This window comes from Chlorocebus sabaeus, chromosome 14 (assembly GCF_047675955.1).
Source record: "Chlorocebus sabaeus isolate Y175 chromosome 14, mChlSab1.0.hap1, whole genome shotgun sequence".
In the NCBI taxonomy this organism is placed as follows: domain Eukaryota; kingdom Metazoa; phylum Chordata; class Mammalia; order Primates; family Cercopithecidae; genus Chlorocebus; species Chlorocebus sabaeus.
This window is the reverse complement of record NC_132917.1, coordinates 28,802,884-28,830,791: the sequence shown is the minus strand read 5'-3', so window position 1 is coordinate 28,830,791 and position 27,908 is coordinate 28,802,884. Positions and strand designations below refer to the sequence as shown.

The window sequence follows — 27,908 nt, the reverse complement described above, 5'->3', positions numbered from 1 at the left end:
AAAATACAGGAGGCTGATAAGTTGTAAGCTATGCTTACGGTGAATATTTTACTTTGGACTTTTGTTATATCCCCACTTTTTGGAGCCTGTCACACACTTTGTTGTCAATTACCATACAATTCAACAATCAAAACTCCTGTAAAAAAAAAAAACAACAACAACAACTAAATAATAGTAAGAGGCCGGGCGCGGTGGCTCAAGCCTGTAATCCCAGCACTTTGGGAGGCCGAGACGGGCGGATCACGAGGTCAGGAGATCGAGACCATCCTGGCTAACCCGGTGAAACCCCGTCTCTACTAAAAAAATACAAAAAACTAGCCGGGCGAGGTGGCGGGCGCCTGTAGTCCCAGCTACTCGGGAGGCTGAGGCAGGAGAATGGCGTGAACCCGGGAGGCGGAGCTTGTAGTGAGCCGAGATCCGGCCACTGCACTCCAGCCTGGGCGACAGAGCGAGACTCCGTCTCAAAAAAAAAAAAAAAAAAAAATAGTAAGAATAATACAGTAACAATGATGATATCTTCCTAACATAATAAGGCTTATGCATGATCGATTGTGGAATTCCACTTTCTTCTAAAGTGGTGGCATACCACCAGACTGGCCCTATAAAAGATGATTAAGGGAGCTCTACACATGGAAACAAAAGAACAAAACTTGCTACCACAAAAGCATACATAAGCACATAGACTATGTTCTCCATAAAGCAACTATACAGTTGAGACTAGGAAGCAACTAGCTAACATCACGACAACAGGAACAAAACTTCACATATCAATATTAACCCTGAGGAAGGTTAATAAAAGATGACTAACAGAGTTCTAAACATGGAAACAAGAAAATAATACTTGCTGTCACAAAAGCATACATAAGCACATAGTCTATAGACTCCATAAAAGCAACTACACAATCAAGACTACAAAGCAACTAGCTAACAACACGACAATAGGAGCCCAACTTCACATATCAATATTAACCCTGAACATAAACAGCCTAAACACAGCACTCAAAAGACATACAGTGGCAAATTGGGTTTTAAAAAAAAAAAAGACCCATCCTTCTGCTGTCTTCAAGATACCTATTGCACATGTAATGACACCCATAGGCTCAAAGTAAAAGGCTGGAGAAAGATCTACCATGCAAATGGAAAATAAAAAGGAGCAGAGGATCATTATTCTTACATCAGTTAAACATACTTTAAGCCAACAACAGTCAAGAGGGACAAAGTAGGGCATTACATAATGATAAAGGGTTCAATTCAACAAGAAGACTTAACTATCCTAAATATACATACACCCAACATTGGAGCACCCAAATTTATAAAACATTATGACTAGACTTACAAAAAGATGAACATAGTCACACAATAACAGTGGGTGACTTCAACACTTCACTGAAGGCATTAGATCATCAAGGCAGAAAACTAACAAAGAAATTTTGGACTTAAATACAGCACTTGACCAATTAGACTTAATGGGCATCTAAAGAATACTCCACCCAACAATCACAGAATATAAATGCTATTCTCACTGGCACATGGAACATACTCAAAGATTGACCACGGTCATAAAGCAAGTCTCAACAAATTCAAAAAATCAAAATCACACCAAGAATCTCTTGGACCACAGTGGAATAAAAATAGAAATCAATACCAAGAAGAGCTCTCAAAACCACACAAATACATGCAAACTAGAAAACTTGCTCCAGAATGACTTTTGGAATGAATAATAATATGAATATTACTACAAAGAAAAATAATAATATAATAAATTATATATTAAAATATGATTTAATATTGTTATGTTAATAATTAATATTCATAAAATTATATTATTAAATAATAAACAATGAAATTAAGGCAGAATTCAAAAAATTCTTTGAAACAAATGAAAATAGAGACACAATATACCAAAACCTCTGGGATGTAGCAAAACCAGTTTTAAGAGGAAAGTACAAAATGCCTGAATCAAGAAGACAGGGAGATCTCAAATTAACAACCTAACATTGCACCTAAGGGAACTAGAAAAATAAGAACAAACTAAACCCAAACCTAGTCAAAGAAATAACTAAAATTGGAGTACAACTAAATGAAACTGAAACCAAAAAAGGCATTCAAAGGATCAGCAAAATGAAAAGGCAGTTCTTTGAAACAATAAGATTGATAGACTGATAGCTAGGTTAACAAAGAAAAAGAAAGGGAAGATCCAAATAAGCACAACTAGCAATTATAAATATGACATTACAACAATCCCACAGAGATGCAAAAGATCCTCAGCAACTAATGTGAATACCTCTATTCATACAAACTAGAAAATCTAAAGGAAATCTAGAAAATCTAGGAATCTAAATTCCTAGAAACACACAACCTTCCAAGAACCAGGAAGAAAGTGAAACCCTGAACATACCAATAATGAGTTACAAAATTGAATCAGTAATAAAAAACCTACCATCCAGAAAAAGCCCAAATGGATTCACAGCCAAATTCTACCAAACGTATGAGGAGGAGCTGGTAACAATCCTACCAAAACAATATGAAAAAACCAAGGAGGAGGGATTTCTCCCTAATTCATTCTACGAAAGCAGTAACATCTTTATACCAAAATCTGGCAAAGACACAACAAAAAAGAAAACTACAGACCAACATCCCTGGTAAACACAGACACAGAAATCCTCAAGTTACTAGCAAACCAAATTCAGCAGCATACCAAAAAGAGAATTCACCATGACCAATTCATGCAAGGAGGTTCAACATATGCAAGTCAATAAATGTGATTCACCACATAACAAAATTAAAAACTGTATGATCATCTCAACGGACACAGAAAAAGCAATCGATAAATTCCAACACGACTTCATGACAAAAAACCTTCAACAAATTAGGCATCGAAGGAACATACCTCGAAATAATAAGAGCCATCTATGACAAACCCACAGCCAACATCATACCGAATGGGCAAGTTGGAAACATTCCTCCTGAGAACAAGACAAGAATGTTCACTCTCACTACGCCTATTCAACACAGTACTAGAAGTTCCAACCAGAGTAATCAGACAAGAGAAAGAAATAAAAGGCATTCAAATAGGAAAAGGGGAAGTCAAATTATCTCCCTTCACCAATAATATGGTTCTATATGTAGAAAATTCTAAAGGTTCTGCCAAAAAAAAACTCCTAGACCTGATAAACAACTTCAGTAAAGTGTCAGGACACAAAATCAATATATGAAAATCAGTAGCATTTCTATACACCAGTAACACTCAGGCTGAGAACAAAATCAAGAACACAATTCCATTTACAATAGCCACAAAATAATAATTAAAATACCAAGGAATACATCTAACCAAGGGGATGGAAGATCTCTACAATAACTATAAAATGTTGCTGAGAGAAATCATAGACAACACAAACAAATGGAAAAACACTACATGCTCAAGGACTGGAAGAATCAGTATCACTAAAACGTCCACATTGGCCAGAGCAATTGACAGATTCAACACTCTTCCTATCAAATTTCCAACATCGGTTTTCACAGGATTAGAAAAAACTGTTCTAAAATTCATACGGAGCCAAAAAAGGAGCCCAAATAGCCAAACCAATCCCAAGCAGAAAGAACAAAAGCCAGAGGTATCACATTACCTGACTTAAAATTATACTACAAGACCACAGTAATCAAAACAGCATGATATTGCTACAAAAAACAGACATATAGACCAATGAAACAGAGTAGAGAACCCTGAAATAAAGCCATACACTTACAACCAACCAACTGATTTTTGACAAAGGTAACAAAAATAAACATGAGGGAAAGGACACTCTACTCATAAATGGTGCTGGGAAAACTAGCTAACCATATGCATGAAACTGGGCCCCCACTACTCACGATATGCAAAAATTAACTCAAGATAGATTTTAAAAACTTAAGTATAAGAAATCAAACTACAAAAATCCTAGACAAAAATCTAGGAAATACTCTTCTAGGCATTGGCTTAGGCAAAGAATTTGCAACTAAGTCCTCAAAAGCAAAGGCAACAAAAACAAAAATTGTCAAACAGGACCTCATTAAACTAGAGCTTCTGCACAGCAAATGAAACTATCAACAGAGTAAACAGACAAACTACAGAATAGGTAAAAATACAAACTATGCATCCAACAAAAGATTAATATCCAGAATCTATAAGGAATGTAAACAAATCAAAAAGAAAAAATATCCCACTAAAAAGTGGCAAAGAACATGAACAGACACTTCTCAAAAGAAGACATACAAGCAACCAACAAATATAAAAAATGCTCAACATCACTAATCATCAGAGAAATGCTAATCAACACCACAATGAGAGACTATCTCACACCAGTCAGAATGGCCATTAGTAAAAAGTCACAAAATAACATGTTGGTGAGGTTGTGGAGAAAAGGAACATTTATACACTGTTAGTGGAAGTGTAAATTGGTTCAGCCCCTGTGGAAAGCAATGTGGAGATTTCTCAAAAAACTAAAAACGGAATTACCATTTGACCTAGATCCCACTACTGGGTACACACTCAAAGAAAAATAAATTATTTTACCAAAAAGACACTGCACTCATAAGTTTTTCACAGCACAATTCATAACAGCAAAGACATGGAATCAACCTCGGTGCTCATCAATAGTGGACTGGATAAAGAAAATGCAGTACAAATACAGCATACTACATAGTCATTTAAAAAATGAAACCGTGCCCTTTGCAACAACAAGGATGCAACTGGAGGCCATTATCCTAAGAAAATTAATGCAGAAACAGAAAACCAAATAATGCGTGTTCTCACTTATTAGTGGGAGCTGAACACTGGATACACACAGACATAAAGATGGGAACAACAGACACTGGGACCCCTAAAGATAGGAGGGAGTGTGGGAGGGAAGGAGGTGGGGAAGGGCTAGGGCAAGGGTGGAAAAACTACCTATTGGGTACTATGTTCACTGTTTGGGTGACGGCATCAACAGAAGCCCAAACCTCAGCACCACGCAATATAACCTATTTCACAAACCTGTACATATACTCCCTGAATCTAATATTTAAAATAAAAATTAAAAATTAAGATGGTGGCTATCACACTATGGTCTGAGGGCTACTGCTGACCCACAAGTTTACCACTGTTTTTTAAGTATTTCTAAAATACGGCAACCTATTCATCTGTTTCTGGCCTAAATTGGTAATTTAGCTCAATAACATATCTCATGGCATCCTAACAAATTCAGAACATCATCCCCACTAATGGGGCTTTATCAACAGCTGTACCAACAAAAGCAAATGCATCCCCTTCGCGTTCCAGCTGGACTGAATGATCACCTCTAGGTTTCTTGCATGCTACTCTGTCTAAAATGCATTCCTCACCTCCCTCCAGTACCTGGTTAATTCTTGCCTATGTAAGCACTTGATTTAGATGTCACCCCCTATTGAAGCTTTGGGAAGATGACCCACGGCCCTCTGCCACCCCTGCCCCATCGTGTCGCACTGAATTCGCACACTACAGTAAAACTGATTGCTTCCTTGTCCCACCTCCCCTCTGCAATACATTCTTTTTGAGGGCAAGGGCTTTATCTACACTACTGTAGTATTCTCCCAGTGCCTAATACCCAATATAGTCAGAAGGGAGGGAGGGAGGAAGGGAAGAAATTAAAAGTTGGGGGGTAATCAAGGCAGTTAAACAGAAAGAAAACTGGCAAAGAAGTAGGGAAAATGGGAAAAATGGGAAAGGGAAGGGAAAACAAGTGTTTTCAAATACTGCACTCTATCCGCCGTTCACACCCACCCCTTCAAGGGAAAGTATAACACGATTAAGAATACCTGCCAGAGCGAGTTATTGTTATCAATATAAAGAAAGTGAAAACTGAGAGCCACTTTCTGGAGGAAAAAAAAAAAAAAGGATCTGAAGACTATGATATTCAATCCTGTGTAACTCCGTAAATTAGTGACATTTTACTATTAAAAAAATACACTTTTCCTTTAAATGTTTCATTTTCAAAGGCTTACTTCATCCTTAAATGGGTATTTATTTTAACTTTCTGAAATGAATTTTATTTCTTAAAAAATTTAGAATATGACTTAACAGAAAAATATAACTTTAATATATGTATTTGTACTTAACAGCTAACTTTCCATAAATACATCAAACCCCTAAATGAAAGATACTTAAAGATTATGACAGTTAAAGGAAGACTTTACTTTCCTGAATGGGACTTATCAATATAAAAGGAAATTTATCATTATGCCTTAAATTTATTTACAATAAAGATCATCATCACTCTTTACATGTGGAACAAAGATATAAATTACTTGCTCATGTAAGAGTTCTTCTATTAATAACAACATTCAGAGCCAACACTTTACCAGAAAGTAGGATAAGACTTCTTAATTCTTTTAATATTTTTCACTTTTAATTTAACCTCTTACCCTAAATGCAGGATTTGCTCCCTGCTCCAAGAGGCACTTCACAGCACCTGCACACAAGTTGTATGCTGCAATATGCAAAGCTGTTCCAAAATTAAAATCACTGCAAGTGGCATCCACATCTGCAATTAAACATCACAAGTATATTAACTAAAATTTTAAACTTAGCTATTATAATTTAAAAGAAGACAGGGTTTTGGGAGGAGGGACTTTTATCATTTATAAGACTTAAATCAACCCACTAGAAGCATGATTTCACAAAAGAACAAAATGTTTATATTACAATTTAGTTAAACAGTTGATTATTTTCCTAGTACAATAAAATTCATTATAAGATGGAGTGATATTATCCTGGGTTTTCAAACTAAACACATTTTAAAACAATTAATGGCAATAATTCATATTTGTAAAAGTAACAGCGTATCACAATTTCCCATTAAGTCTGTGGCATATTTGCCATGACAACTACAGTGAGGTAGAGTAGTAGAGTTTAGGTCAGGGGTCAGCAACCTATGACCCAAAGGCCAAATCCAGCCCACCTGGTTTTATAAAGTTTTATTAGAACACAGGCACACTCACTCATTTACATATCCTCTGTGACTACTTCCGTGCTACAACTATGGAACTGAGTAGTTTCATCAGAGACCATGTAGTCCAAAAAGTCTAAAATATTTACTAGCTGGCCCTTTACAGAAACAAAACGGCCAATACCTGGTAGGTAAAACAAAGCAGAATTTTCAAAGCAGCTAAAGTCTAATTAAGCATAGAAACGCTCACCTATAAATTGATTCATAATACTCCACTGAACAAATGAATTTGAATTTCATAATGAGAAAAGTAATCTTGCAACTCTAAGGACATTTTAATAACTTTTAATATAGCATCATATGTTATATTTAAATACAGGAAATCCTCCAGATTTGGGAATCCCATCTTGAATATTTTCCATAACAAGGGTTTAAATATACCTCTGGTTCTGCAAATCCTACCCTCAACTAAATGACACTACACCCACATATCCTTCCTACAACTGCAAACGACCCAGATATACTCAAGACACACACTCTTGAATTTTTAAAAACACAGAAGTGTCGACAGAGGCTTTCTTCCTAACATCATTCACAAAGTGAAAAGGTAGAATTTTAAAGAAAAAAATGGACAATTATGCAGATTGGAGGTTAGAAATGAACATTCTGGGAAATTTACTGAATCTCTAAAGCATGTTCCTACAATGGGGAAAATACACTTTCTTTAATTTAATGTTAATACTATTTGCTTGCTCTCATATTTTTCTAAAAAATAAAGAAAAGAAAATTGGCCCCAAAGAGAACCAGAGAGAAAAATCAAAATACCAGGACTGTGACTTAGACATTCAGATCTTCAATTTCAGGATATCACCATCAAAACAGGGGGGAAAAAATGGAAATATTATCCCTTAAGTTGAATTATATAATTTCAGAACCAAATGCCATCTAAAATAAATAGTATTTATTATTCCAATGCCAATCTTTGAAGACCTTATTGTTCTATTTCTGGCTACCCAAGCAAGGCAAAAGAATCATAAAGCATGTAGAATCAATTATATAAAACATCCATGTTATACTAGAGAACTTACAGAGATATGAAAGCCCAGAGAACACTCTTTCATTTTGTATCTCTCTGTACTAATCCTTTTGTAGAAAAGATAGTAATACTCAATAAAGAAATTTTAAACTATCTCAGAGATAAAACGGAGTAGAAAGGCATATGAAACAAGACAGATTAGAAGTTTTAAAAATCCTTGAATTATAATTTTTATGCCACCACTAAAGTGTTCAGTTAATAATATCTAAAGGTGATCTTATAATACTTGCCTTTTGGTTTCGATGTTTTCAAAATCACTCTTATAAGTTCTGGGACATCAAAATAAGCAGCATAATGCAAAGCATTCATGTTTGTCCAGCGACTCCGCAAACTAATGTCTGCTCCCAGGTCAATAAGTTGAGTTGCAAATTTTACAGCTGTTTCCACATCACCTAAAGAAGATTTTCCAAATTACTTTCCTTTAGTACAAATTTTAAGTTCCAACGGATGGCTATCAATTGCCTCATTTAAAAAGCCAAAGCAAACAGTGCACTGTATAAACACACCTCGAAAATTTCACTTGCAAGAATTTATCCTAAGAAAATAATTATACACAGGGATGCGATAAATGGGATACACATGGCTGTAAAGATGCTCATCTCTGCACTGTTATTAATTCTAAAAAATCCAAAAAGTGTAATAAGAAATTGGTTAAATAGAGACACACATAGAATGCTATGAAGCCATCAACAACACAGCAGATCAGTGCTACTCCAAACACGTTCTGTGGACCACTGGCAGTCCCGAATTGCAATCTGTGTGTACTTTTTATAGCTTTTCCCCCCGTTTAATACGTCTTCCCATTATATTAAATAAAATGTAGTCTTATGTCTTTTATTCTTTCTTCTTTTTTAAAGACAGGGTCTTGCTGTCACCCAGATTGGAGTGTAGTGATGCAATCACAGCCCACGCCAACCCTAAACTACTGGGCTTACACAATCCTCCTGCCTCAGCCTCGTAAGTAGCTGAAACTCTAGGCAGGCACCACCATGGTTGGCTAATTGTTTAACTCTTTTGTAGACACAAGGTCTCACTATGTTGCTCAGGCTGGTCTCAAACTCCTGGCCTCAAGCAATCCTCCTGCCTTGGCCTCCCAAAGTGTTGGGATTACAGGTGTAAATCATCATGCCTGGCCAGTTTCATGCCTTTTGAAAAATATTTGGGCTTATATTTTATGGTTTTATTTTGTATTATAAATTCATTTTTATTTTATTTCGTGAAAGTATCAGTCCATGATGGGTTGTGAGGGGAAAAAGGGAATCCGTCACCACCAGAAGTTTCAGCACCACTGCATCAGACTACTGAAACAAGGAGAGACAATCACAGTATATAGTTAGGTAAGAGATGCAGGTTTATAAAATGACAAAGCACAAGAGAGTAATAACTTTGGAAAATATGCACATATGTTACATACGTAGGAACAGACCTTAGGTCTCCAGACTGGGGTCTTGAGATTAGGAATCAGTATGTAAAGACTGGCCTTGGACTGTCAAACCTTGTTACAAACCCTCAGAAAGATTTTAGGGTGTTAGCAGTTACTCTCATCTAATACGCAATCAGGCATGAGGCCTGATCCAGAAAAGCTCGGAGGTATCAGGAGGGTATAAAGAACTCCTTGAGAAAAGGGAATATGATTTTTGGAAGGACCTAACTGAATCCTCAACTCTTCGGGCAATATTATCATCAGCAGCTGGGTGCCTTCCCATGGACAATATATGGGCATAAATATAGATTATCTAAGCACAAATGCAGATGATATAAGCAACTGATAGATTTACCACACACTTACCAATACCATGAGCTCCAGATTTGCAGGTATAATGTAAAAGAGTCATATCTGTCAGTCCATCTCTATCATTCACATTGCAACCTCTCTTAAGAATCTGAAGCAGTCAAGGAAAATATGGTTACAACCAAACTACTGAGGTACCTATTGCTTTCAAACCAATGCTGAGGAACCAAGTTAGTCTATCAAATCTGAATTACTTCTCAGTAAAATGTATAGACAGTATCGGCATCTCTAAAGGGTAAATTTTTAATCTGCATTCAACAACAAGAATGAAAACTGAACTTGTCAGCAGGCTGAAGGAAATTCTTGAAGATTATTCCAAGGGTAATCTGGCACTCCAAATATGTTCCTCTCAAAAATGAGCAAAATTTTATTTCTACGGGTGTAATGATATTTGAAAAAAAGTATAAGCACTCTCTTCCTACAACACAGCAACATACTGGTCAAAGAACCCTCTCTCAAAAAATCTAATATTCTTAAAGACTACATTCAAGCCTGTATCTTTACCAAAACACCCAAAAGTGTAAATAGAACATGATGGTAATCAAATCCCTTCATGAAATGCATAAAAGTTTACAAAATTAATTTTTACAAAGAAGGAAATACGAAAAATGCCCCTCCCTGCACCCACCAAGAGTCTATAAATGTTAGAAGGACAGAGCATGAAGAAATAATCCGAAGAATATATAGTATTAACTCACTGCCCCATGAAAATCCTGGAAATACAAATAAATATCAGAACATTTAAAGGGTTTCTCCTTCAATATCATCTTCCTTTCAGATGGGGGAAAAATCTATACCATTAATAATCCTAACAATACAAAACTTAAACTGTAAGAATTCCTTACCTCATTTCCAATAATGTCAATGTTTTGTTGGACCTGAGGAACCCATTGTCTTAAAATGGCAAATAATTCTGAAACCGAAGTTTTGGGATCAAAAAGAATTTCCTGGCATGATGCATCATTAGGATCAAAGAAAGAAAATTCTGAAATTAAAAAAAAAAAAAGATGTAAATTAAATTTACTAAAAGTTTCAAATAAATATATTGAAAATAATAAACCATAAAACCAAGGTTCAAATGATACAAATATTTTAGATGCTAAAAAAAAAAGCAGAAGTATCTAAAGAAGGAAAATATTACGAACATTTGCTGAGCACTTACTAAACACTTTAAAAATCCTCACCAATACCTTACCTGGCAGGTATATTCTCATTTTGCACATGAGGAAAGCAAAGCTCAGACTAAATAATACCAGCTCAACGTTGCACAGCTAGCAAGTGGCAAATCTGGGGTAGAAAACCAGGTCTGTCTCCAAAGTCTATCTTCTTTCCTCTATTATTCTACTTGCTGAGGTAACTCGCCATTAAGCTCAGATTGTAACAGCATGCATAACTAGTGGGACTCATGGCGTTTTTTTGTTTTTGCTTTATTCTTTGCATTTATATATTTTCCAAAATTATTCCCTGTACACACGGTTCTTACTTTTAGAGTCAGGATAACTAAAAGATGAAAGGAAAGGCAACAAACTAAAGACACATATAGAAGCAGAGCAGCAGTCCATCAGAAGAGAATCAGAAAGACTAAAACTGAAACAACATTCATAATCTTAGACAACAAAATGGTCCTGTTAGCCAAAAATCAAAATAGAAGCCAAGACAAACCTTGGCCTCTGAGCCAATGTCCCACATCCAGCTCAGGAAAACCTATAAGGACCTATTCTCCAAAACACCTACTTAAACTGTACATGAAGCTTGGTCAGCAAGACTCAGCACATTGTAGCAAATCAGTAACGACCAAACTAACCCACTCATTCTAACCAGTGAGAATTAAGCTATATGAATTTCCTCTTCTAGGCTTTATAAAGCTTACTATGACCTTTGTGGGACAAGCTTCTTACCTTGGTTTGGAAAGTCTCCCTGTTTGCGGTTTTTTTACTCACTTAATATTTATATTAAGAAAAGCACCCTGGATTTTCTTGACAGTTTTTGGTGTCCAAAGCAGGATCAGAAGAAGACCCCTGCAAAGCCCCAAAGCCAGTGAGTAACTAGGTGCTGGTACCCAGGGCCGTGGCCCTGGCTGCTCTCTCACCCGGCCATGGAGTTCTAGAGTAAGTCTCTTTTGAATCTGAGCTCTCCTCCTTCTGTGTAGAACTCTCCAATTATGCTGAGCAACCTTTGCTGAAACTTCTCAGGAAGTCACCCTATTCTGTTCAAAAGGGGGAAGGGTGAAATGCATGATTCCCTGTGTTCCAGAGCAGCTGCTGAAAAAAGAATCCTTAACAGTTAAGACTTTCCAGAGAATCTAATGCAAACATGGAGTCCAGAAACAACTGTGGATCAGAATCTTGTGCCTTTTTGGAAAAATGGGTGAACTTTACAAATAATAATTTGCAATTTCAGTGACCACTTCGGAGAACGTTTAATTTTAGATAAGATAGTCAGTCTGCCTTTGGGAGTGCCCTTGAAGAAAGAGTATCCTGAGCCTTTCAGAGACAATGGAATGCATTCTTTGATTTGTATGCAGAAACTTCTGGACACAAAATGACTCAAAAGTAGTTTCTCTAAAAGCATCCCTACAGCATTCAAATAAAAAAAAAAAAAAAAGCTTCACTAAAAAGCTGTAGCCATCTGAGCAGGTAACCTTGACTTGTTCCATCTCTCAGAGGTACAATTTGGATCTAGCTTCTTTCATAAACTAATAAGCTTTGTATTATTTTAACTGACACATGGCTAAAATTTGGAAATGAAAGCTGTAAGATCTGTGTCTGTCTGTATACACAAACATACAGACAGAGATCTTATAGCTATGTATGTTCAATAGATATAAGTAAAAACAAGTGTTTATATAAATTAAGTATTCCTGAAAACTCTCAGAAAAATAGGAACTAATTCAAATGCTTTTTAAGTTCATGTGACTCGGGTGATTTTCAATAAACAAAAACATTGTTGGTTTAGTTTAAAAAACCAATATGCCTTCAGAGTTGTCAGCATTAGACATAAGGCAGATGTACAACTTTGATTCTATGTAGGTTTACTAGTCGAATAAGCTCATGTTCAAGACTAGAGAATTATAAATAAGCCTCTGCCATCTCCATGTTACAAAATTTCTCAGCAAGAAAAACAAGATGATGCTTAGTGATTTAATGTCTCATGAAATTTTCTTAAGTAATCCAAGCATAATTGTTCAAAACAAGTGAATTAAATCAATGTAAGTCCACATAAGATAAATACTGAAACATTAATTGCTGAACATAATGTTACCTACTTTTGGACAGAGAAACTAAAGATACCTGGGTGTGTTAGTAAACATGTCCTGTGCTACACTGAAAAATTTAAGGAAACATGTGCTTCCAGAAATTATGGTATATTCATAGATTTCTAAACCTACAGAATGCCAGCATGACAGTCAAGAAAAGATGAGGTACGAAGATATGTTTTTTGAAAAAGAAAATAAAGGAAAAAAACAAAATGGCTAGAAGTTGAAAAGAGGGAGAAGGAGAATCTTGTGTGATTAAGCTGGCTAAAATTGAATGAATCTATTATCATTCAAATCAAAATAAGGCATAACTAGCATTTGAGCTCCTGTTAAAATGACTAAACTTTCTTGGAGTATGGGCCTGCTCTTGATGGGAGACTGTGAAAGGTTTTTCTTTAACTTTTGAATGGTCTGCCTAGAAAACAAAGATTCTGTGTTTTGTCAAGATAATTGCTTCATGTTGTCTTTGATTATTTAAGTTTCTCTCTCAAAAAGTCAAGGGGTTTTGGTCTTTTTTTTTTTTTTTTTTTAAACAACTACATGGCTTTCTGTATTTGCCTTTGAAATCTTTGTCACTTTGGTTAAATGGATAACTAAATACCTGTAATCTATTTAATCAAGTGTTTTGAATCTTTTGGGTTATTTTTTATAAACTTCCCAAAAATCAAATTCTGAATGAAGTCTTTTCTGACCTTAGACTAATTCTGGGATTTTTCAGAGGCCCCTAGAAAATCTTGTTCTATTTCCTTACTAATAAACACACACACACACACACACACACACACACACAGACATTAAAGTAATTAAGCATCTTTGCATGGGAAGCCTTGTCAAATAAATGTGAAACTAGGCTTGATATATTACATTGCATGAGAAGCACTGTCAAAGGTGACGCTTAACCTTCCTTATTTTTGTATGACTATATTATTAATGCAAGTGTTCTAGAAATTGTATGAAATTCCTAGAAATTGGATATGTTCTGGTGTAAATTTATCAGTCATAATTCCAGTTATTATCTTCAAATGTTATAAAACAAATAACAAATTTCCTTGTCAACTGCATTAAAATGAACTCTCATCAAATCCGTAACTATGGACATTTTAAATCTTTTGCCATCTACAGACAGTGATTTTTTTACTTTGATATTTTCCTGAAAGCTTTTGCAAGCATCTGTGATACAAAATTGCAGGAAGATTTACAGAAAAGACTCTGACAAGTATAGGTTTCTGATAACTTTAAGATCACGGCATTGGACTGGATTAGAATTTCCAGAACTGTAATGGAAAACCAAACCAATGGATTCATGAGGCTGCTAACCCAAAATCAAGCAGGACAAGAATTACAGGGGACTGAATGAACTGATGAGGGTGATAATTTTTATGTCTTTGAAATACTGTGGGTTCTTTAATGTTTGTTTTCCAGATTTAAAGAACGCCTTTTCTCTTTTCCCTTAAGACCTACAACTTACAGCAATTTGGTGAAGAATACTTTTGTAAACAAAAAGGCAACACATTTTCTTTTCTCCCAACCCCAACCCCTCCAAAATTCAGAAATTCTTATTGAGTATTTTTTCATGGCAATATAAGCATTTACGTAAGTTCAATAAAAGTTTGTTTTCCCTTCTAACAGGACACAATTGGGCAAGGCCTCTGCTTGGTTTCTTAGACTGAAAAGGCTTTTTAAAGTCTCATTTCAGATTCCTTAGTACCAGACAGTTATAAAGAATTCAGATTGACTTTACAGAATCAGTAAAGCCCCTAAGATATTACCAAATCTCTGACTGGAATGGCATATTTGAGAATGTGCACATATTCACTATTCTTGCTGCACTTATGTATATAATCAGGCCAGCTTAATGAGACAAAACTTATTTGCAAACAAATTAGCCTGTGATTATCTTTGGTAGAAATGGGGAACTGTAGAGAGAAAAATTGTGTTTCCGCAGAAAACTCAGAGTACACCCATTATCAGATTCTAGTCCTGTTTATTGTCTTTGGGGCGTTGTCATCCACCTACAAACTGGACTGGATCCTCAATTCCTCCAGTTTCCTCCAATATCTGGTTACAACTCTCCAAACTAATATTTCCAATTTATTAAAACTGTCCTTTTCCCCAACCCCTACTGGATGATTTGATGTAAACTTTAGACAAATCACCACCATGGCTCATGTAAGGAACTTCTGTGCCTGTTTCTGTGGGGGTCACCCAGAGAATTCACCAAAACATCTGATGACATCAACCAAGACATTCAAACTGCAAACCAGGAAAGTCTGTCAGCAGAAACTGCCATCCTCATTTCACACCTCAAGATGCTCCAAGAGCAAATCTGGAAATCTTCTTAACGTGCTGCCCTCCAGATGGCTCATTTAAATAACAATGTTAGATTTATTAAGTGTCTTGTAGATACTAGGGACTGTTCTATGAACTTTGTGTATATTAATTTATTTAATCCTCATAACTACCACATGAAGTAGGCACTATTGTTATTCCCATTTTAAAGAAGAAACAAAGGGATAGAGAAAATAAACAATTTGCCCAAAATCACACAACTGGAAAGTGATTGAGTCAGGATTCATGCCAGAATGAGACCATAACCTCTAAGCTACAATGCAAAATATTAACATATCTAACTACATTTGAATTTTCAACTTCCATGCAGGAAAATAAAGTATTTTTTATGTTGTTGCAAGCTTTTGAGATTAAAAAAAAAAAAGTTTTATGTTTCTATTTTTTGGGGGGATGGAGTCTCACTCTTTCACCCAGGCTGGAGTGCAGTGGCCGATCTCAGTGATCTCAGCTCACTGCAACCTCTGCCTCCCTGGTTCAAGCGATTCTCCTGCCTCAGCCTCCCAAGTAGCTGAGACCACAGGCGCCCGCCACCACACATGGCTAATTTTTATATTTTTAGTAGAGATGGGGTTTCACCATGTTAGGCTGGTCTTGAACTCCTAACCTCAGGTGATCCACCCGCCTCAGCCTCCCAAAGGGGGGGGATTACAGGTGTGAGCCACCACGCCCGGCCTAAAAAATAGCTTTTATCAAAACAAAGTGGGGTGGGGGGAGAAAATGGAGGTGACGTCTGCTTTAAGTCAAGATGGAATGATGAGGGCCAAATTTGCCCTTCCAACTGAAACAACCAAAACACCAGAGGGAGGGAACAATAGTTTTCAAGACACTGGACATTAGACAATGAAAGACAGTGGTCCCTGAGGAATGGAATACAAACGAGAAAAGTTCTACACATGCCCCAGCTAATTGCCTTGAGGGAGTCTCCAGGAGCACAGTTCAGGGGTGGGGCGGGGGGGACCAAGAAAAAGCCCAGCAAACTCCCTGAGTTGAGGAGACAGAGCTGAGAGTCTGGGGAACTTGAGGTGGCCAGAGGTCACAGGGCAGAATACAGCAGAGACGGATGCACGCACTGCAAGAGAACCCCGGAGACCTGCAGAGGGTCCTCCTCAACTATTCATCATATACTTGTGAGGAAATACTTGAGGTAAGGGAAAGAACCATCCATAATGACTACAGGGATTAGTACCTATTCTCAGCAGGAAGACTGAAAAAGAATCCTCATAATTCACACAGCATTGAGTAGAACAGCAGTCCCCAACCTTTCTGGCACTAGGGGCCAGGGCAGGGGGACCAGTACCAGTCTGTAGCCAGGGGGTTGGAGACCCCTGGAGTAGAATTTTCAGCAGTAGGGAATAATTAGCTCCAGACCAAGAATGGCTCCAGACCCACCTAACAAATCAGAAAAGCAGGACCTCAAAGGGTCCAACTATTTCCAAGTAACTAAACTGTATCCCGGAACGAATGCAAGAATACTTACATGAGTACAAAAATATCCAGCATCCAACAAAGTAAAATTCACAATATCTGGCATCCAATTAAAGATTATCAGGCATGCAAAGAAACAGGAAAACATGACCCATCATCAGGGGAATAATGAAACAGACCTAGAGTTGATACGGATATTATAATTCATAGAGAAGGACATTAAAACAGTCATTATAACTCTATTCCAAATGTCCAAAGGTGGAGAAGAGACCTGGGCATAAAAAAAAAGCCAAAGTAAACTTTAGAGATGAAAACTTCATCTGAAATGAAAACTGCACTGGATAAAATCAGCAGCTAATTAGACACTGCAGAAGGAAAGACGAATGAACTTGAAGATACAGTAATAGAAACTAACCAAAATAAAGAGAAAAAAATGTTTAAATATAAAAAGAATCAGTGAGTTGTGGGACAACTTCAAGCAGTCTATAACATACATGCAATTACAATATCTGAAAAGGCAGAGAAGCAGAAAAAAAATTTTTTTAATGATTTCCCAAACTTAATGGAAACTGAAACCCACAGATCCAAGCAGTTCAACCAATTCCAAGAACAAGAACACACAGAAAATAATACCTAAGTGCATAATAGTAAAATTGCTCAAAATAAAGAGAAACTCTTTAAAGCAGCCAAAAAAAAAGACATGTTACATCTATAGAAACAAAAATGACAGCAGAAACAATGCAAACGGGAAGACAGCAGAGCAAGATTTTTCAAGTACTGAAAGAAAACTACCAACCTATAATTCTAAACCCAGCAAACATATTTTTCAAAAAAAGAAGGTAAATAAGATGTTTTCAGACATAAAACAGCTGAAAGAATTCATCACTGGCAGACCAGCACCGTAAGAAACATTAAAGGAAGTGCCTCAGGCAGAAGGAAATGGTACCAGATGGAAATCTGGACCTATACAAAGGAATGAAGAGCACTAGAAACAGTAACTACACGGGTAAATGAGACTTTTTATATTATTTAAATTTAACAGATAATTCAATTTTTAAGCAAAATATAAGGTATTGTGATATTTATAATGTATATAATGTGTGTTCTGCATAAACTGATTCTGAAGGCATTTCAAGGCAAAAGATTCCAAAAACGGTTGCGCAAGAACAGTACATAGTTTTACAGGGTAATCACCTTGAGAGTCAACACCGTGTCACATGTCTCAACTCTGATTTCTGTGGACTGGTTTCTTTTTGTTTCTTGGTTTTACGCTCATTAGTTGGTATCACATAAAAATTCCTTATGGGGGCCTACATGATCCCGCATGACCTGGCCAGTGCCTTACTCTCCAATTCTGTCTCCCTCCACTCTGCCATCAATCACTTTGCCCCTCAGCCACAGAGGCCTTCCATGAATTCTTAGGATACACCAAGATCTTCCCCCAACACTGTGCCTTTACTTTTCTGTTTTTTTTCCTGGAACACTTCTTTCCAGGCTCTTCTCACAGCCAGCCTCTTCTGATTCTCCAAATGACCACCCCATCTAAAGCAGCTGCCTTGGCCCCATTGTTCTCTATCACAGCACCCTGTTTCTTTCTTCCACAGAATTCATTATGACCTATTTGTGCTTTGTCTATTCATTTGTTTGTTTACTGTGTTCCCTACCAGAAGACCTGTCTTGGTCACTGATACTTCCAGCATCCAGGAGAGTCCCTAGCACACAAGAGGCCCTCAATAAATACTTGCTCAATAAATGCAATTATGTATGCTGCTTTTCAAGAGGACGCTGACCACAGTGTACCAACAAAGCAACTACGAAGAAAAGGGTCTAGAAATCCTGACAATGAGAAACTGGTGGAAGAACCAAAAATGTGTAGCCTAAGGAGGTTCAGACTAACTTAAAATGTTCAAACTATTTGCAAATACTTAAAGGCTATCCTATAAAAGAATTTGTGCCATGTATCAAACTAGAATTGGCCAAAATTTCAGGGAGACCAATTCCGAGTCAATATACAAAAACAGTTTTATTACAACTAAAGCTTTTTAACAATAAAATCGACTATTTTGTTAGTTTCCCACTATTGAAGACACGCAAGAGGTTAAATGGTTATCTGACAGAGATCCTGAAAATACAATTTCTACACAGGAAGGTGAGTAGGGAAAGGTTCACAAGAGTCTATGAACCTGTAATTCTAAGATTACAACGCTTTTTTTTTTTTTTTTGGAGACAAAGTCTCGCTCTGTGGCCCAGGCTGGAGTGCAGTGGTGCAATCTCAGCACACTGCAAACTCTGCCTCCTGGTTCAAGTGATTCTCCTGCCTCAGCTTCCTGAGTAGCTGACATTATAGGTGCACATCATCATGCCTGGCTAATTTTTGTATTTTTAGTAGAGATGGGGTTTCAATGTTTAATTTCAGTTACACAAAGGGTCAATATCCATTATCACCTTTCATTCAATGTATTTATTCAACAATCATTGAGCAACTAATAACAAATGACTATATTAGCCTTTTTGAGATAAACAAAAATAAAGTATGATTGTTCTCCATCCCAAAGCGCTACAATATAGGAACGAAAATAAGACAATTAGAAGTCAAGATGGAGTGAGACAAGTATCATACATAAGGGACAATGCACAAGGTTCAAGGTTTCCCCTGCATAACTGATTTTGTTGTATCTGAAAATAAGCCCAGTCAATTATTACAAAACCTGCAAATAACTCCCAGGATCAAGGTACAGGTTTTATATGATACTTCTGATAACTGGTCTAGGTAAGCTGGGATAGAATCTGAATACAACAACAACAACAGATACTTGGAGATGAGGAATTACTATACTACAATGAGTATGACTAAAAGGACAAATTCTCAATCCAATAACTTTATATCTACTAATATTTAAAATTTGTATTATCTCTACCTCCAAAGACAATTTGAAATGGTGAACCAATATTTTACTTGAAAAACTCTAAATTGGAAATTTAACAATTCTATCAAATTTATCTCCTGGTTCTCTTTTATTATGGTTCTGGAGAAATAAGCCTAAATAGATGAAAAGTGGAATGCTTCTAAATTAACGTTTTACAGAGGAGATGTATATGGACCAATTTAAACGTTAACCAATCTCATTTCACATTCCAGGGAAGGGTCTCTTACCCTCTTTGCCTAAGTACATGGATTTTTTAGCACGTCAGTATATTTAACCAAAATAAATACATCAATAACAGAAGAATGCTAGATGGCTAAGCACCATTGCATTCTAAAAATAAAGTCCTCTAAATCCATCATGATGCTTAAAATGAACATTTTAACATAATATAAATGCTGACAGCAGAAATAAAGCATTTAGCTTAAGAAGCAGAAAAAGCAATAAGCAATTGTATTTTTGAAAAAGGAAAACTTTAGCAATTTTATGAGAACCAAAAAAATGGTTCTAAGAAAAACTATGAGTACAAAAAAGGCATAACAGAGAAGTTACCAGTTCTCAGAAAATAAGCACAGCTACTTCACATACCACAGTCTGAAGGCATTGGTGCTGCAGAAATGGAGAAGATAACTGGGGTATCAGAAGCAGAAAATATAAATGGGTATCTTCCAAACAAAGGATTTCCTTCTAATGGAAAATCTGGAAGGTCCTCTATGGTCATCTTCTAGACAGCCACCTATAACACAAAAGAAAAAAAAAGTGTTTCTACTTTATTTGTATGCAACCTAGAATGACTGCCTTCAATCACAAAAAGCCTAAAAGTTCTTTGATGTCAAATCTGCTGACATTTTCAGCAAGGATCTTTTATGAAAGGGAAAAAATTCCTTTTGGCAAAACTGTTGTTAAAAGCATACATTGCTTCACACCGCCTCTTATACAGTCGGCAGCGCATGTAATCTTTCTAGACAAAGCTCAAGAGGAATAAGCTATAATAGGTGAAAACACTTTTTAAATGCTGAGCTAATCTAAATGGGTGAAATCCTCCTACTCATGTAACAAACAAGAGCATATTAACCCTTGTAGATGAATCTTTAACTTCCCACGATGCTGGCACAAGTCACATCATTTGTCATCCAACAGCTCATGCCATGTGCTCATCACATGAAAATAACCTACCTTAAAATGTTTCCATTATTTTCTATCCCAGAAAACTTGACTGAAAATTAATCACATCACTCTTACAAATCTAAGAGTTTACTAAGATTTTTCGACTTAACAAGGTCCGAGGGTCTGTGAGTTCTATCCTGGCTGAAGATGGAAGCCATGACTTTTAAAGCACGGGGTTTATATTACCTTTTTCCCAGAAAACATGAATGCTTAGAATAAATTTGTTCTAAATTAGACTTTGTACTGCATCCTAGCCTACATCTCAGAAATGATGTAGAAAGCAGAGAAACTGCTAATAAAACCAAACTTATGAAGCTAAAAGCCTTCCAGTTCCTTTTGTATCAGATCTTTACAATCTGAAGTATCATGAATCCCTGTTTTTAAAATGTAAGCAAAAAAATATAAAACTAAATTAAAAATGAGTTTAGATTGTTTCAGTAGAAAGCATAGAATAAAAATAGGAAATCGATAGCTTGATCTGGTAATAGATAACACCATACTAGCTATTACTTAATGTGTGCTCTGTTCTACTTAACCAATCCTGTGTCTAACATAACTATCCTCACCATCAGTGCCCCAGTACAATAAAACAGTCATTTCATTGAGCTCACTGTTGTCTTTCAACTTGATTCATGTTTTCTTAATACTGGCAGGAACTGGTAAAAAGTAGGAGGCCTACTTTTTCCTCAAAAATCATATGCTTATATGGACATAGATCTTAGGTAACCTAATCCAGTTGTCACTATTTTAAGATATTCACATTTTCTTGGATGCTAAAATTACCACCGAATACTCAGAAGCATTTTGACATTAACCTTGCCATATAAATAGGAAAATTACAAGTTCACAGAATTAGTGTTATAAAGCAATGGTGATCTTCCTCAAATGCTATCAATTCCAAACAGTAGTAAGTATTTATTAAGGAACCACTACATACAGGGCACTATTCTAGATGTTTCAGCGAATATGAAAATGAGTTAACAGATGGTTCGTGCTTGTTAGGTAGCTTACAATCTATTAAGGTGAATAAAATACCACTAATAACCATAGATTATGAGGCAGAATGGGATCTGCTCCATCACATAAGTACCAGGAACATTTGCAATGGGAGCTTCTAAGAATCATAAATGGTGAAGAAAGTATCATCTGCGATGAGTCTGGAATGATGAATAGGTAATGTAAAAGGGGATCCCATTAAAGGAACAGTAGGGCTGGAACTTGGGATATGGCTAGGAAAACAGTCAGAGGTGAGGCTGTAAGGGCTTTTTAGGGCTATACTGAGGAGCAAATGCCTAATCACAGACCAAACCACTTACTTTCATGAGCACTGGGAAACAACTGATTTTTTTTAAAAGAGAATAGCATGATTAAAGCTGTTTTAGGAAAATTAATCTGACTATAATTACAGTTTGGGACTCAGACATGTTTTTATACTCTTAATTCTTCAGCAAAGTGACTCAGTGAATAACTGTCTGAATCGGTTAAGAGGAGTCACCACATGACTTCCCTTTCAAAGGGTGGAGTTTCTCATTCAAAAAAAAATGTTTTAAGTAATCCCCAGAGCACCTTTCATTTCCTTGTAAACTGTTGAGATCCTCAAAGATATGAACTGTATCTTACACAACTATCGGTTACCACAGGGGCTAGAATAGTGTGTTACACATATTTAATATTCAAAGCTTAGATTCAAAGTGGAAAGAACATTCATGCAATCAGATGTAACCAGCTTCATTCTTTCACATATTAGATACTTGAAGTCCAGAGAAGCTACAATATTACCTGACCAATGCAGTGAACATTCTTTGTATTTTGTCTTTGTTGCGTTTTTCCCTAGTTACATTTCCTTATCTTCATGAAAAACTTAACATTCTACCTTTTGTCCTACCAAAGGAAACTATGTATCCCTATAAACTTCCTATAGTCTCAGATTCATTTCCTAAAAGCAATTCCTGGATCTGAAGACCTATGACACTTGGACTCTTGGTCAAATGTCTAAGTATACTGATCTGGACTGAGTACATACTTTCATTCCAAATCCGACTATGGTTAACTGGTGATAACTGATTATAAAGTAAGCCTAAAAAAAAAAAAAAAAAAAAAAAAAAGGCCCTGCCACGCACGGTGGCTCACATCTGTAACCCCAGCACTTTGGGAGGCCAGGGCAGGTGGATCACCCAAGGTCAGGAGTTTGAGACCAGCCTGACCAACATGGCAAAATGTCATCTCTACTAAAAATACAAAAAATTAGCCAGGTGTGGTGGTGGGCGCCTGTAATCCCATACTCAGGAGGCTGAGGCAGGAGAATTGCTTGAACCCGGGAGGCGGAGATTGCAGTAAGCCAAGATTGTGCCACTGCAGTCCAGCCTGGGCAAGAAGAGCAAAACTCCATCTCAAAAAAAAAAAAAAAAAAATGGCCCTAATCAACTGTCTACAAAACAGGTGCCTCTGATACTAACAATAGCTAGAATCAAATTCCCCAGACTCTGATTTCTACAGGAATTTCATCCTACTCATCACTCCAAGTTAGCTGTTAGCAAAAGCATCTTATATAACATGGCTCAAACACCTTGTGATTTTTTTTTCAAGATTCCTTGGTCCATGCTTTAACACACAGCAGTAATAAATGGGGATGCCCACTAGCATCTTCAAGCTGGTTCAGGACTGTCTGGACCCCATGAAAGAAGCTTACTGAAGCCAGGAGACTTCAGATTTGAGATATGGTTCAAAAGCATCCTTGAGTTGTTCAACTAATAGGAGACTGAAGCTGTGTCTACATTAGCTGGAATCATGAGGCCCTTTCATTCAATTTCCTCTAATACTTTGTTATGAGTCATCATTCTCCTGAGATTCCAATCTCATCACGTAAGTATTTAAAGCATAACTCCCATGATCCTTTTATTTGCTACCTACATAACATCTGTACAACCTACTAAACAGGTATTTACAGTATTGGACACTTAGAGCTGGCCCTAGAGGTAATTCAAAATTGAAATACCTGCCCTGAAAAAGCTATTTATGCATTCAACAAATATTTATTCAGTTTTTCTTACTAAGTTCTAAGCAATGCAACGGTAAGGAAACCAGATCTGTCCTTGCCTTCATGTAGATTACAGCCTAGTGCTGATTCCTACCAGAAAGCTGAAAGTAGTAAGTGCTATGACCAAGGAGAGCCGAGTCCTATGAGAGCACAGATTCAAGACGGTCAATGAAGGCCTCCTGGAGACTAATAAGTTAAAGCTGTGGCATCTGACCAGCTAACTACTAGCCACATGTGACTATTTAAATTAATTTAAAAATTGGCCAGGTGCAGTGGCTCACGCCTGTAATCCCAACACTTTGGGAGGCCAAGATGGGCAGATCACCTCAGGTCAGGAGTTTGAGACCACCCTGGCCAATATGGTGAAACCCCACAGCAAAAATTAACAGGGTGTGGTGGCAGGTGCCTGTAATCCCAGCCGATTGGGAGACTCAGGCAGGAGAATTGCTTGAATCTGGGAGACAGAGGGTGCAGTGAGCCGAGATCAGGCCACTGCACTCCAGCCTGGGCAACAGAGTGAGACTCTGTCTCCCAAAAAAAAAAAAAAAAAAAGGAAAAGAAAAAAAGAAAAGAAAATTTTAAAAAATTAAAATTTCAGTTCTTCCACTGCTCTAGCCCCATTCACGTGCTCAAAAGCTATATGTGGCTAGTGCTACCATATTGGGGAATGCAAAAAGAACATGTTCCTGGTCTCCTAAAGCTCTTCTAAACACCACTGAAGGAAAACAGTGCAGATCACTCTCCAGAGGAGAAAATATGCAAATGCCTGAAACAAGACACAAATAATGGTTAACACACTAAAGCAAGCCCATAGCTCCATAGTTCATTATAAATAATTAACAAGGGAGCAGTAAGCCTAAAAGTAACCAGAGTTTGTAGGTTTGAACAGGAAGAAAGAGTGAAGTTGGTTTTATATAAAGATCACTAGTTTCAAACACGTGTCAAAATTGGAGTTGTCATAAACAATAAAAGACAACACAGGTCACTTTTTTAAAAGTCCTCCCAGTGGGACTGTATGTGGTAAACACAAAATGTCTGAAATGAATCCTACAAATAGTATACCATGGGCTAAATCTTCTACAAAACAGAAGTAAACACATTCCACGCATAGCAAGACTCAATCTTACAGTCCAGATAGTCCGTATCAGATGAAAGCATTTTAAAAAATGCATCATATTTACGATAACAAAATAAGCTGGAACCAGGATGGTTCTCCAACATAAAAACGCAGATCAACTAGACTCCAGCAGGTTCAAGTCTCAGCTTTCCTCCCTAGTTGCTCCATGCCCCGCACCACCCGATCCTGTGCTGTTTAAACGACTCACTTTAAATTGTGCACAAGATTCACAAACAACAAACGTCAAAGTGAAAGTGAAGTACAATTTAAGTGCTGGCGGATGTTCCTAAGGAGGACGGTGTTCACTGAAATCTTTCAAAGGTGCCGTTTTACGCGATGACGGTGCTACAATATGAACACAGTCTACTATCTCAGAACATACAGCAAGTTACTGTTCCATAAGAACATCATCCTCTGATCTATATCAAAACACTGTCTCAGAACAGAGCTGAAAACCAGTGTCTGGATGACGTGAACAGCCTGACATATAATTCAAAGCGCTACCATCATAAGCCGTGAACGGAATCCTTAAGGATGCGGGCTCAGCTCCAGCGCTCCTTCCAACTTCCCCTCCCAGGTGCGGCTGGTTCAGAATTAAGGGACCTCAGGTAGCCAAGGACTGCAAGGACAGCCATTTGGTTTAACTTTGAACACCCAGAGGCCAAAGGTTTCTCGACAATTTAATGTGCAAGGGGAGTCAAGTGAGAAATGCGAAGAGGCCGCGTTGGAAAGCCACTGCGCGTGCGGGGACTCCCGGGGCGGCCGCGGCGGTCGTGGACCAGAGCCCAGCTCCGCCGCCGGATCCCGCACACCCCACGCCCCTCATCCTAAAGTTGGGCCGTCGGTCAGCGACCGCCACGAAGAGCCCCCATCCCCGCCGCGTGGGCCGCACCGCCCCGAGAAGGCCTCCCCGCGGTCGGTGACACCGGTGCCCACGGGAGGCGGCCGCGGGGCTTCCACAGCCCCCAGCACCTCTGCGCGACCCTCCCGGGGCCACTGACCTCCCCGCGGGCCCCCAGGGCCGCCCACCCCCGGCCCTGACCCCGCGCGCCCCCGGCCCACCTGCCTCCTCCGGGTCCTCTCGGAGCGGCCGGCTGGGGACGCGGGGGCGCGGAGGAAAGGCCGAGAGGCGCGCTCCCGCCGGCGCTGTCTCCCGTGGCCGCCCACGGAGCCTCCCGCCGCGCCGCTCCGGACCTCGCCGGGCCCCTCCCGCTGCCTCCCACGCGGGGTGGGCGCGCGCGCAGTGCAGGCGGCCGGGCGGCGCGCAGGCCTCGGCCTCGGCCCCGCGCACGCGCCGGGAACTCGGTGGGGACGGAGGAGGGAGTGCGCGCCTGCGCTGGCTCACCTCGCGCCCGCGCCCCCGCATTCCCCAACGGGCAGAAGATCCGGCGCACGCGGGCCCGCGACCCCGGCTAGCAGCGTCTGCGGGGTGTCGCAGTGTTACCTCCCCCGCTGCAAGCCAGGCGGCCCCGGCACGCCGTGCGTGCTCACCGCCTTCACAGCGCTCAGCCTCGCGGCCTCACGTCTCCACCCTGCGGCTCTCCCACCAGCTGCTGGGGCCAGGGACCGCGTCTTACCCTTCTTGGGCTCCCCAGAGTCCAGCCGAGCGTGGCCGAGAGTATATCCACCAGTTCCCTGCTGGCAGGGCTTGCTGTAAAAGGCCTAATCCATGCTACACCCACGTTGAGCAATTAGTTCATATCTCCTGCGGCTTTGCTGCCTCTTCACCCACCTTCTCTCCTGACCCCCTTTCTCCGTCTCCCAAGGACCTGACAGGGTGAACTGTGCACCTAAAGTCGTGAACTCTGACAGCCTGTCTGTCATCTGGTAGCAAGAAAGCGTTACTGGATACATAGTAAGTCCCCTTAATGAGGAGACCTAGTAAGACCATGACCGAGGTTTGAAACATGGAGTCAACAGTTACATCGTATCAGCTGTCTGAGGCCTACAGCGGCTGCTTCATAGAGGCTGTACTTCTGTGTTCAGTGCGCACAGTGCCTAGCAGGAACAGATGTTGAATGCACGTCTGTCATTGCCTCTGCAAGAGCAGAGGTAAGCGCTCACCGCACCGGAGAGCATCTTTTCCTTTTAGAATCATTGATTCCAGGGACTGGGAAAAGCCCCCTTCCCAGTTGCCTGAATCCTCCTTACAGTGTCTTCCCACCAAGCGGTGGTTTAACACCTCGCGGTGTAACAAGGAGCTCATTACCTTTTAAGGCAGTCATTTAATCTTTGATCAGTCTTTTGGAAAATTTCTTTCGACCTTAGAAGCTAAAATCCAGCTCCCTGCATCTCCCCATCATTGGATTTTGTTTCTGCCCTGGGAATTCTTAAGTCTGACTCCAATTTATCCAAGACGCGCATTACCTGTCCCTTAAGCTACTCCTGATATGACATGGTCACAATCCCACTCACCAGCATGTTGAGGGATTCTCTTGGCTGTATCCCAGCTTGTCCAGAGCTCTCTTAAATGTGATTATCAGGAATGAGTGGGTGGCCTGCCAAGTGCGGAGAGGAAAGAGACTGCCACCTCTTCTTAGGTCCTATGCTTGTGTTAACAAAAATTCACCATATGAAAATAGTTGCTAGGAGCATTCACATCACATTGTTGAATCGGGTGGAGCACACTGTTGACTAAAACCCACAATATTTAAATACATGACCATCCCCGACCCTGGTCAGCTGCCAGTTTCTCTGTCTCTGCAGGCTCAGCATCTGCGAGTGCTCTCAGAGATAATGTAACACAGATTCTTCCTCCTCCCTCTGAAGAGTCTGCCTCCCTTTCCCTGCTTTCATCATAC

At 38.8% G+C, this 27,908-nt stretch overlaps 1 protein-coding gene across 4 annotated transcripts in view; it reads right to left on the bottom strand.

Moving 5' to 3' along the window:
* Positions 1–27,632, bottom strand: part of CLIP4 (CAP-Gly domain containing linker protein family member 4) — a 68,528-nt gene extending 40,896 nt beyond the window's left edge. Inside the window, exons 1-6 of one of the 4 annotated variants that reach the window (XM_038006224.2) lie at positions 27,523–27,632; positions 20,375–20,522; positions 10,678–10,817; positions 9,830–9,923; positions 8,271–8,432; positions 6,421–6,539 (exon numbers count right to left, since the gene is read on the bottom strand). In XM_038006224.2, coding sequence (XP_037862152.1) covers positions 6,421–6,539; positions 8,271–8,432; positions 9,830–9,923; positions 10,678–10,817; positions 20,375–20,507 — 648 coding nt within the window. In that variant the 5' untranslated portion in view covers positions 20,508–20,522; positions 27,523–27,632. Of the gene's footprint in view, positions 1–6,420; positions 6,540–8,270; positions 8,433–9,829; positions 9,924–10,677; positions 10,818–20,374; positions 20,523–26,169; positions 26,422–26,452; positions 26,575–26,684; positions 26,703–27,522 lie in introns of those variants that run through there. The other 3 variants (XM_038006227.2, XM_007971058.3, XM_007971057.3) reach the window with 3 other exon arrangements.
* Between the last annotated feature and the right edge of the window lie 276 nt (positions 27,633–27,908).